Raw genomic sequence first — 12,489 nt, forward strand, 5'->3', positions numbered from 1 at the left:
AATACTTGACTTAAGCTAAGATCCACTTTGCAAGAAATCTGATAATTTCAGATCCTTACGCTTCCAAAACCCTCTCTCTGACTCTGTCTACTCTAGACGTGACATTTCTCAAATATTCCCCTGGCAATATTCCATGTTTTTCAATCTAGAAATTCTTTACCTCTTTCCTTTAAGGTGTTGCTTAGATCACTGGCAATAAATGGACAATTTTTGTGTCATCAACAATAGCTTGCCATTAAAATTTGTCTTAAATTTCCTGCAAAGCTTCTATTAGGGCTAACGATATTACATCAGTTCAAGTTATTATTGTTCTTCCAGAAATGTTATTCTGTATTTTTATCAGGAATTATTAATATTAAGTTAGCTCACTGTATTCTCAGATTGGTCAATCCTCTATGAATAATGCAGTGTTAAACATAGATAGCGGAGTCAAGATACGGGAGGAGGCATGAACAGGGTACTGATTATGGATGATCGGTCATGATCACAGCGAATGGCAGTGCTGGCTTGAAGGGCCGAATGGCCTACTCCTGCACCTATTGTCTATTTGTCTGAGAGATAAAGCTAAATAAGGGGCCAAGTCTGAGAAAGATCATTTACTGTCCAGAAAAAAAAATCCACTATGAAGTTCTGTACTATTTAATTATTCCTTTGCTTTCTTTTCTTTGGCTTGGCTTCGCGGACGAAGATTTATGGAGGGGGTAAAAGCCTTTGCTTTACAATGACAGAAAATGGCTACAATAGGTATTTATGGAAATTAATTTTGTAGTAATTATTTTTCTTCTTTTGATTCCTATTTTGTATTAGGGATATCAAACTTTTGTAACCCTTCCTTTTTACTAAAACTTCCTGTTTATTTCCTTGACAGTTCAAAGGCTTGGTTCCCTCCCTTAAATGAATTGCTTTTTCATATTTTGAGTTCCTTCTGAAGGTCATATTGTTTATATTCTCACACTGAGTTTATCCCGTCTTTAATCTTTTTTTCATAACAAGGAAACCTTATGTACATAAAGTTGTACAGTTTGTTGCATGATACTTTCTTGAGAATACAATGACACATTGAAGTTATTGGCGCAGCTAAAGTTAGATTGGAACCATAAGGTTTGAAGGAGTGGAGTATGAAAAATTTGGGTGGAATAACTCATTAGATGAAACAGTTAAAGTCATGAGGCTGTTGTCGAAATGCATTATTGTGCCTGTTAACCACATGGAGGTGCCTGTTAGCATGAATAACTTTCCCAAATAAGACATTCTTATTGACCAGTGGGAGAGTGTGGATAAGTGAGCAAAGATAATGGAGGAGAACGCATTTTCAGTAACTCCAGACCAATACCGCCAGTGTTGCAGATTTGATATATTCCAATTTTGTAACAAATGTTTAAAGCTGCATTATTCATAAAGTATTGACCAGTCTTAGAATATTTAGTATAGCTGACATAACATTAATAATTCAGGAAAAAAACACAGAATAACACTTCTGGAACAACAATAATAGCTTGTCCTGACGTACTGCCATTAGCCTCAGTAGGACTTTTGCAGAAACTAATAAAAAATAATATATTGGAAAACCATCCTTGGTGACTCAGAAATTGTCAATTTACTGCCAAATGATTTAAGCAACACCTTAAAGGAGAGAGGTAAAGGATTTCTGGATAGAAAAACATGGAAAATTGCTCAGGGTGTTCAAGAAGCATGACTTCTAGAGTAGTCGGAGCCAGGGAGAGGGTTTTAGAAGCCTAAGGGTTAATGTGGGTTGACGAGGTGAAATTAGCCAATTTCTTGCAGAATTGTTCAATAATTTGTTGCTTCTCGTGCACACTTCAATTCTGTGGGGGTGGAGTCGGGTTTACCACCCTTCACCTCTCAGCTGCAGTAACTGATAGGAAATTCAATGGCTAGAAAATCTGAATTCTATAATGGGCATTCTCCCAAATTCCACTAATGATAAGGAAGGGAAGGAAATGACTGAGGGATTCTAGAATGTAAAAGGAGAATCAAGTTCAAAAACAAAGTGGTGTACCCTATCTGTGACAAAGCTGCAGTCCAAATATTATGCCCCACGATGGGAGCACTAACTTAGGACAAATACTGAGATCACTAAGAAGGTGGTATCTGCAGTGAATTACAAAGATGTGAATTTTCCAATCAGGTGAACTAATAAGAGATGGGGAAAAAAAGAATGAATGCAAGTAAATTAATATTTGGAACATCCAATATTTGGAACATAATACAATGGTAAAACAGATTTACCTGCAGTTTGATGGTGGTCCTGTAGGTCTATTCAAAACTTGAGCCTTGATCATCTTAAAATATTCTTCAGTTAGGAGAAGTTCTGGCTCCTCCATCTATATTCTGTAAACTTGTGGGGAACAAGGCAGCGGTCCTGAATAGCCTTATCTCTGTGATACAACCTTACCAAAATGTATGGGGTTGTAAGTTAATTGGATGAAATCGGGCAGTATGGGTCTCAATGGCTGAAATTAGACTCTACCATGTTGTAAATAACATTAAAAATATATAGAACAATGAAAAGAAATACATGAATGCCCTTGCTTGCTCATACTAAATGGACTGAACTCACAGAATTTGAATCAATTTACTTCAGTGAATTTAAACGTCTTACAGGAGTGCCAGGCATTTGCAAAATTGTACATTTTTAGCTAAGGATAAACATATACTCCTTTTTTTCTGTCATGAAACTTTGCAGGTTTTACCTGTGTTCTGTTATACTCTGCTGTGCTTGAGTAAAACCACAAGAGGTAAAAAAATGTCACAATAATTCCAGTAGCAGGACAAACGTTTTGAAAATATTCGAGGTCTGATGACACATTTTGATTTGCATTATAGAAATTCATCCTTCATAAAATTAAATAGTTTAGTCAGGAGTACTACATGAGAAAAAAAGAATAAATTAATCAGTTATTTTGTCTGCAGTTATTTATTTTATTACAACACGGTGGAAGCCAATTCTGGCCATTTTAACCCATTCTGCCCAATTACACCCAATTAATCTTCAACCACAGCACATTTTGGAATGTGGGGGGAAATGGAGCACCCGGGGGAAACCTGGGCAGAATGTACAACTCCTTTCAAACAGCGATGGATTCAAACCCAGATCACTGGTGTTATAGCATTGCCCTGTGCTAACTGTGCCAGCCCAGTTATTATGTACTTGCTACATAATTTCCATACCAAGCACTTCAGGTTTGGAGATTTGAGATTTTTCACCACACAAAACATAACACGATCTTCCTCTGCTTTTGTTTGATCTTACAGAAGCTATTAATTTCCGCAGTATTGGATTAGCGTAATTTTGATTATCCTGCAATCTTAGCTACAGCTCAGTCTTCAGGCCAAAACTGTTGGTTTGCATACCTATGTTTCATCATCAGACCAAGTCCCCAATGAACAATAATTTTACCACTGATAATCTATAGACAAAGTTAAAGTTTGCATTTTTTAAAGGAGAATGGGATGTGCTATCTTACCCTATAAATACAGGCTGTATGTAATATGTTCACATCATCAAATCCATTGGAATTAGTCTAATAGAAAAAAAAAATTCATATATACAGTACAACTCCGATTATCTGAGGACAAGGTCTTTTTTTGAGAAACAATATTTTTGCATAACTTAGCATTTTTTTTTAAACAGCCCAGTAACAACAATATGTCACTCGTAACAGTGTTTAAACAACAACAACAACAAACAAGGCAAGGCTTTTTAAGCATGAAATTATGTTTACTTGTCACCAAAAAACCTGAACAAAATAAGATAAATCCAACACCAAAAACTCAAAATTCTGCTCAGACATTTTTTCCAAAGTTCCAAAACTTTTTCAACCTGTGACAGCAGTTTGGCTCTGAAAATATTTCGGATAACTGAGGATTTTTGATTGCTTTGTATATCCTCAGTTATCCAAAACTTTTCAAAAGTTATCCAAAACATTTTGGCTTCTAAGTTTTTCAGATGAATGAGGACTTCTGAGTTTTCTGAAATCCTCAATTATCCGAGAATTTTTTTTGGAGCCGAACAGACATCACTTCCGGGTAAAAAAAACATTGAGTAACTGAGGATTTTGGATAATCAAAGTTGTACTGCAATTAAATAAATTTAGATCTATCTGAAGTAAGGTGTTGCAAATACTTAGACAGCTATAGATTGAGAATCTTTCAATGTATGGCTCAGACATGTATATGTTTGGGTCATATGAAATTCCTCCTAACAGAGATGCTAAATAGCAAACTAATAAAAAGTGATAAATTAACTTTATGCTACCTCATTCTGCTTGGAAAATATCTGAATCAGAATCCATGTCACGAAGTTTGTTGTTTTACGACAGCAAGAAAAAGTCAAATTAAGGCAGTGTCTGTGGTGCATTGTTCATTCAGGAATCTAATAGCAACAGAGGAGAAGCTACCCTTGTGTCGGTGAGTGTTCGACTTCAGGCTTCTGTACCTTTTTCCCCGATGGTAGCAGAGTGAAGAGAGCATGGCCTGGGTGGTGGGGGTCTTTGAGGATAGAGGCTACTTTCTTAAAACACCATCTCTTATAGATGTCCTTGATAAAATGAAAAGTGAACTGCAGGAAGAATGATAATGCACAGCAAACTTTAATGTTCATATCTTCTTGTAACACTGTTCTTGGTGGGAAAACACCCATCAACATTATACACAATGTTTTTTTCTGATACAGGCACTTGACCCAAGAAGTCAAACATCCCTCCCCTGCACAAATGCTTCCTCCAGCAGTTTTTTTCTTTTTCCTTCCTTTTCTTATTCTAAACCCTTCTGCACAAACTCAGTTTTGTTTTGTAGTAAACATTTCTTGATCTAGAGTCACAGAGCCATTCAGAGTGGAAACAGGCCCTACGGCCTAACTTTCACAAGCTGATCAAAATATCTCACCCGTACTAATCCCACCTGCCTGTGTGTGACCCATATCCCTTTAAATTGATCCTATCCAAGTGTTTGTCCAAAAGTTTCTCAAACGTTGCAGTAGTACTTTCCTCAACTGCCTCCTCCAGCACCCGGTTCCATACCCCTGTGTAAAAATGCTATCCCTCAGTTTCCTATTAAATCTCTCCCCTCTCACCTTAAACCAATGAACTCTGGTTTTCGATTCCCATACTCTGGGTAAAAGATTCTCTGTGTTCATTCGATCCACTCATCTCATGATTTTGTACACCTCTGTGAGATCACCCCTCATCCTCCTGCACTCCAAAGAATAAAACCTCTCCCAATAGCTAAGAGTTGTGAGGCTTGCCAACACCATGTAAATCTCTGCATCATTTCCAGCTTGGTAATATATTTCCTGTAGTATGATGATCAAAACGGAAGAAAATTCTCAAAATGTAGCCTCACCAAAGTCTTGTGGAACTGCAATATAACCTCCCAACTTCCATACTTAATACTCCTGATTGATGAAGGCCAATGTGCCGAAAGCCTTTTTGCGATGCCACTTTCAAGGTGTACTCCTGTACTCCTAGATAGATTGGGCAACACAGTTAGCATGTAACGATACTGGTTTACCCCAGTGGCAAACTAGTAAAGAATACACTCACTTATTTATTTCAGCTTACAGTGGAAACGACTTTCTTTATTCTCTGCAGACACAACATTGCATTCTTCAACTCCCCAAAACCACCCAGCCAAACCCCTCTGCCCTTCTCACCACCACACGGGCAATCCTGACGCTCTCACTCTCCTCCTCCTGCGTTCGAGATCCATCACTCATAAACTGACACTTAACACACCCCTGAATGCGCATTATCACTCCTGCACGTCACTTCATATGTCATCAGTGGCGACCGGTACCGCTCCTGACACAGGTAAGTACACGACCGCAACAAGCGTAGTGGTTAGCGCAATGCTGTTGCTGTGCCAATGACCAGGATTCGTATCCAGCACTGTCCGTAAGGAGTTTGTACGTGCACCCGTGAGTCAGCGCAGGTGTCATCCAGGTGTTGCAGTTTCCTCCCACCCTTCAAAATGTACCAGGGGGTTGTTGGTCAATTGGATGAGCTCATGGGCCAGATGGGCCTCTTACCATGCTGTCTGTCAAAACTTTATTAAAACAATTAATTCGATAAATATTTAACTAATGTTGTGTTTATTGATTCCCTCAGCTACATCTGCAACACCAGCAGAAGGTGGAAAGGCTTGGCACTACCTTGTTGGTGTACTTGTAGCTGCAATCAGCCTCTCAGCATTGACCATAATTTTTGCAAAATTTAAACTCTTCCACAAGTATTTTTCCAGCTATAGTCATCACCTGCTGCCAGAGCAAGAAATGGGCAACCAAGATAATGACACAGATAGTGTGAGCTTGGCACGTAAAGTCAATGTGAAGGAAATTAGAAATCAAGTGGTGTATCCACCTGAGGGCCTGGAAGAAGATGACGGATACATTGAAGATAATTACATTCAGATGGAAACAAAATCTGATGATGAGGAGGAGCTGCAAGTTGACATTTGACAGTAACAGAATCCACCAGCCCAAATGTTTCTAAACCATTCGGTTATTCACATTATGTGCCAATTTGAACCCTTCTTGCCCATTTTATCATATACTATGGTCAAAGTTATTTCTCTGTCATTGTAATTCATGAATTACTCGTGTGTGAAGGAGTGATTGCAACTGTCAGAGAAGGAAAACGAACACAAAAATTCCTGGAATCCACAGTCGTTTCATTATGAGGCAGATGGGGTGATGATATCTGACATCCATATTGCCCTTTCCTTCCCACATGACACCCACCTGTTGCAATAACCAGCCAAATACATAAACCCTTTTCCAGGTGAGAAGTCCACATTCTTCCTTCCCAGGTTCCATATTTGCCGCTTGTGATGAACACACCTCAGCAACAAAGAAGGCAGCTACAGTTTGGAAATAACTTTCACTGAACCTGACTGCAAACACGACCCATTCTCAATGCTATTTGATACTTCAACACTTCAATTCCTCCAAGTTTCATGCTGATGCTCTAACTTTGTGTCATTATTCTGTCTCAGTGAAGTTCAAGAGGAGGTTAAGTATCATCTTTCTCCTGTTCTTTGGTTCTGTAAACTGAAACACGCAATCTGATATCATGTATCTCTCCAGCTGATATTGTAACTGGAAATGTTAGATGTCAGTGGAAAGGAGAAGGGATGGAGCCAATTAGATATAGATCCATAATTTCTGCCTGAATCTGGGGAGTTAATATCCCTTCTCTTTCGGTTTGAATAAAACAATTGCTGCTATTATTTTATGTGCTGGGACCATTCACAGAATCACAAAAATTTTAACAACACGGGAGGAAGCCATTCAAGCCCATTGGACCTATGCCAGATGAAAGAGCTACCCTGCTATCCCCACCTTCAAAAACATGGTCCATAGCCTTGCAGTTACACTTTTTTGACTCCATTTTCAGTGCACAGCCAAGTATCTGGCAAAATTATGAATCCCCAATTAAGAGTTTTTTAAAATTAAAAAAGTATATATTTACAGCACAGTCGAAGCCCAATTCCGGTCATTTAAACCCGTGCCACCCAATTACACCCAAATTAGCATACAATCTTGTGTGTTTTGGAGGGTGGGAGGAAACTGGAGCACCTGGGGAAACCCCATACAGACGCGGGGAGTACATACAAACTCATCACAGACAGCGCCGGATTCGAACATGGATTGCTGGCACTGTAAAAGCGTTGCGCTAATCGCTATGGTAACCGTACCACCCAACTTGACTCTATTCTTAAACCCACCACATCGCCTTTCCTCCCGCAAGAGCCACCACACAGACAACTACAAAGAAAACTAGGACTGGGGCTAAGAGCATGTTTGGTGGGGGAGGGAAAAGGGGTAGGAGGGAAGGATTTGTGGCAATTATCTGAGGTTTCAATTTGCTATTTCTAGTCTTCAGACCTGGAATCAGGAGAAAGATTGTCTTGGAATCTATGCTCAAAGTTGGATTGGTTTTCTACCTTCTACTGTATGGAATGTCATATGTATTTATCCTTTTATTGCAGTAAATCCTGCTGGCTGAATACAGAGCTTTTGATTGAAAGCTGGTGTTCAGCCATAGAAACTGCACAGAGAGCTGTGGAACATGGTGATCTGGGCAATGAAACATGGTGGTCCATCTCTTACATAGTGATGTACAGTATGTGCTAAATCTATCATTATGCTTCGGTGTGGAGACACCTGGATTCCATCTTTGCTTGAATTTCCTGATATTACAATGGGAAATAGGAATTTGACTCGGCATAGGATCTGAGTCCCCAATGGTGAGACTTCAATGGAGATGATAGATCTGCAGATTAAGATACAAAAGGAAAAAAATACATATATTTCAAGGTATTCTACTTAGTTGAATTATTTAATTACATCTGTATTTTGTGCATTTTAATGATTTTTACAATCAATTACTTTATATTTAATAATTTTTAAATGTTCCTGAATGCCAGAGATATTTTAGAGCAGGTTTGTCCTCTGCCAGTGACATTCCAGGGGTGGGCTTTCTGGACCACACCCCCTGAGACCCTACCAGCCCTGAGATCTCACTGCCTGACTCCAGGAAGCTGTTGTGAGTGCACGAGTGGGGATTTTGGAGAGTGAATCTCGACCAGTCACATTCAGCCCAACGTACTTTGAAGGTCTTGCACAATGATCTTTAACATACTTTGCTGGTCTTCTACTTTCCCAATTAGAATTTAAAAACCATTAAATGTCTAATTGCATAACTTCTTGTTCCCATCACTTTTTTCGTGTGTTTATTTAGTGGTCTTCATTCGAATCATAGATCTACATTTTGAATTTGTCCGTTCTCTAACTGATGTCACAAGCTGAATGAGTGTTTCTAGCATTTTCTGTACTCATTTTTCCTGTTCTGTTTTTATGCCTTGCACAAGTTATTGGGTGTTTCATTGGGAAATATTTTAAAATAGAAGAAATAGTCGTAAGAGTAGACCATCCGGCCCATTGAGCCTGCTCCGCCATTCCATGATGGTTGGTGATGGTAGATCAATAGGTAAAAAGGAGGATGAGCCAAACAGCAAGGTGTGAAACTAAAGAGAAAGGAGAGAGGGGAAGAAAAGAAACAAAATATGGGCCTAGAAGAGGTCAAAATGGAAACATCAGTATCAGTAGCTACTCTCTGAACACTGTCTTTGGATTTGCAATTGTTGGCCTCAGAAATGAATCTAGAAAACATCTCACTGAAAGATGAGTTCTGGTCTTTGAATTTCTGAGGAGCTGTGTTAGAAAAGGTTAGAGTGGGAGTGAGGCAGAGAATTCACAACTTTATAACTAGATCAGAGGTTCTTTCAGACGCTTTAAGAAGTAAAAATTGAATATTTCCACAATGGTTTACAGCAGGTTTCCATAAGCATAAGACATTCCAATTTGTGAAATTATACCCAGATTGAGAAAATATATTACTCAAAAAAAAACAGTTCATTGGTTTACATCTCACTGATGTATTCTTGACAGAACTGCAATGTACGACGACTAAAACCTGACAAAGTATAAGATCACAGTAATCTGATGCCCCACTGCTGTCGCCCTGAAACTCTGTCGTAAGTTTTTATTTCATATCCCTGGTGTTATAGTCGTGTTTGTGTACCTCGGTACTGTAATGCTCCATTGCAATAGCCCTGCTCCTGTCCTAGATGGTGGGGATATAATGTCTTGTTTCAGCAGTTTAAACATAGTGTAAGATTTAATTTATGTAACATCTCATAGATGCAGATATTTCCTGCTGTACCTTAGCGCAGTAATATCCTACAGCTGTAATGCAGACAGTGTAATATTGTGGCCAATGAGATTTTAGTGGAAGTGATACGGTGCAAGATCATCCCAATGAAACGCCCAATATTCAGTGCAAAATTGTGATGACTCACTTTTATGACAAAAATTTTTATGGTACTTAGTGAGAGCAAAGAGAAAGGGGACAGACATGATCAACATCTCTTTTAAGATTTTTTTTAGAAGTATAAACATACAAATACATTCAACACGTAGAACTATCATTTAATTGATAGCCCTTTAATTTATCTGATAATATTTTGTTAGTGGCAATATCTGACATTGAAACAGAGCTATGACATCATAGAAATTGTTAATAATTATACTAGGTGTGTTCAGTGAAATATTTAATAAACACTGAATAAGAAATAATATGTACCTGGAATGATGAATCTTGTCACATCAAAGCACTACACGGTTGGTTTACTTTGAAATGCAGACATTCAGCAATGTTAATCCAGTTTTAATGACATTGCTTGAGGGAGAGATGGTTTAATTAGTCTAGGATAATTTTCCAGATTTACTCAAACAGTGCATGGGATCATTACCATTCTCCAGAACAGGCTGCGAGAAGAGAGGGGAGTGAAAATGGAGAGGAAATGGGAGCAGAGGTGAAAGGAAAGAGGCCTGCATGAGGGAATGGACAAAGAGTGAGGGAAATGGAGGCAGGACAATGAGGAAAGGGGTGGATGGACAATGAAGGGTGATGGGACAATGAGGGGAGATGGGTCAATGAGGGGAGGTGGAACCATGAGGGAAAGCGAAGAAGGTGTTAGGGAAGAGGAGGAATAGAAATGGAGAAGTTGAATAGATAATGTGGGAAGTAGAAGAAGGTGTTAGGGAAGAGGAGGAATAGAAATGGAGATTGAATAGATAATGAGGGAAGTAGAGGAAGGTGTTAGGGAAGAGGAGGAATAGAAATGAAGTTGAATAGATAATGAGGGAAGTAGAGGAAGGTGTTAGGGAAGAGGAGGAATACAAATGGAGAAGTTGAATAGATAATGAGGGAAGTAGAAAAAGGATAGTGAGAGAAGGATGGACAGTGAGGGAAGGGTGAAGGAAGAGGGACCAAAAAAGGGAGGATGATAACAAGGGGAGGGACAGAGATAAAGTGAATAATTGAGGGAAGATGGGGAGGACTATGAGGGAAGGGGGATGGGGGATAATGAGAGAAGGGAGAGGAAGAACATTGAAAGGAAGGGAAGGTGCCATTCAGGAAGATTAGGGAGGCAGTAAGTGAGGAGGGGGATAGTGAGAGAGTGGAAGGGAAGAGGCAGAGTGGAGGGACAGATAGGGAACAGAAAATAGAAGGACTATGAGGGGAAAATGGAGTAAGATAGTGAAGTAGAAGAGTATTAATGAGGGAAGAAGAACAGATGAATGGTCAGGAGTAGAGGAGGAGGTGCAAAGTGAGATGATATGTGTCAGTGGGGGAGGGGAGAAGGGTCAATGAAGAAATTAGGTCAGACTCATACAGTATGAAATGCCCTTTGGCCCATCAACTGTGTGCTGATCAAGCACCTATTTACATTAATCCTACAATACAATGATCCCCTTTTAAAAAAATTATCCCCACCTTCCCATCAAATGGCCCCATTTCTACCACTTAGCTACAAATGAGGCAAATTATAGAACTTACTGAGAGGAAACCAGAGCATGCACAGAAACCCTGTGAGAAGTGCAACTCCTGAAGGGAAGGATTGAACCCTGGTTTCCCACACATGATGCAGTACTTTTAATAGCTATTATACTGTGTTCCAGAGAAAGAGGGGGGGTAGTCAGGGAATGGAAGGAGAAGTAGCAATGACATCAGAGGGAGGAGGGTCAATGGGGCAATTGTGGGAGGGCAGTGTGAGAGAGAACAGAGGACTGGTGAGATCTGGGAGTAGTGAGGGAAGGAGATTAGATGTTGAAAAGCTACAAGCAGTAAGGAAAAGAGAGGAGGCTCATTAAGGTAAAGGATGAGGGTAGATGAGAATGGGCAATGAGGGCAAAGGTGTGTCCGGTTCGAGGAATGTCATCAGATGTATGGGTGGATGTATGTATGGAAAATTGTATGTTGTGCACTATACAGGAAACCGTGGCAAATTTATGCGAGTGTGTGGTGGAAAGTGTGCTGTCCAGCTGCAGAACGGTCAGATATGGGGACCCTCGTACCCCTGAGCGGAAAGCCCTGCAAAGGGTAGTGCACACAGCCCAGGACATGCCTGGCAAAGCCCTCCCCACTATCCAGAACATCTACAGGGAACGCAGAGGACAGCAGCAATCATCAAGGATCCACCACACGCAGTGCACGCTTTGTTCTAGTTGCTACCATTAGACAAGACTGGCACCAGCAGGTTCAGGAACAGCTGCTACCCCCCCTCCCCACCATCAGAGTCCTCAAAGACAAACTCAATCAGGGTCCCTGACCTCTGCACTTTATTGGTTTTTCTCTCTCTGTGTTGCCCAACATTTCTTTATTGTTTACATGTGAGCAACTGAGTACAGTTTTTCATCCATTACCAATAAGTGGTAATTCTGCCATGCAGAGAGAGAAAAAAAGAATCTCAGGGTTGTATGTGAAGTCATGGTGGATGTGAAATCAAAAATCTGAAAAATGCATCTGCAAGTGGTCCCTGCAGAGACCATTTCCCGCGTATGCGCGCGTTTTATTGATACACGCCGGCTCCCCTGGAGTGACAAAGGAGCCAGGATCGCTG

General features: G+C 39.9%; 1 protein-coding gene across 2 annotated transcripts in view; it reads left to right on the top strand.

Annotated features, from left to right (window-relative positions):
- The window catches only part of c5h1orf210 (chromosome 5 C1orf210 homolog), a 50,415-nt gene extending 40,256 nt beyond the window's left edge, over positions 1 to 10,159 (top strand). Inside the window, exons 4-5 of one of the 2 annotated variants that reach the window (XM_069939027.1) lie at positions 689 to 744; positions 6,129 to 10,159. In XM_069939027.1, coding sequence (XP_069795128.1) covers positions 732 to 744; positions 6,129 to 6,478 — 363 coding nt within the window. In that variant the 5' untranslated portion in view covers positions 689 to 731 and the 3' untranslated portion in view covers positions 6,479 to 10,159. The remainder of the gene's footprint in view (positions 1 to 688; positions 745 to 6,128) is intronic. The other variant, XM_069939026.1, reaches the window with a different exon arrangement.
- The last annotated feature ends 2,330 nt before the right edge of the window (positions 10,160 to 12,489 follow it).

Source organism: Narcine bancroftii, chromosome 5 (genome assembly GCF_036971445.1).
Source record: "Narcine bancroftii isolate sNarBan1 chromosome 5, sNarBan1.hap1, whole genome shotgun sequence".
NCBI classification, from domain to species: domain Eukaryota; kingdom Metazoa; phylum Chordata; class Chondrichthyes; order Torpediniformes; family Narcinidae; genus Narcine; species Narcine bancroftii.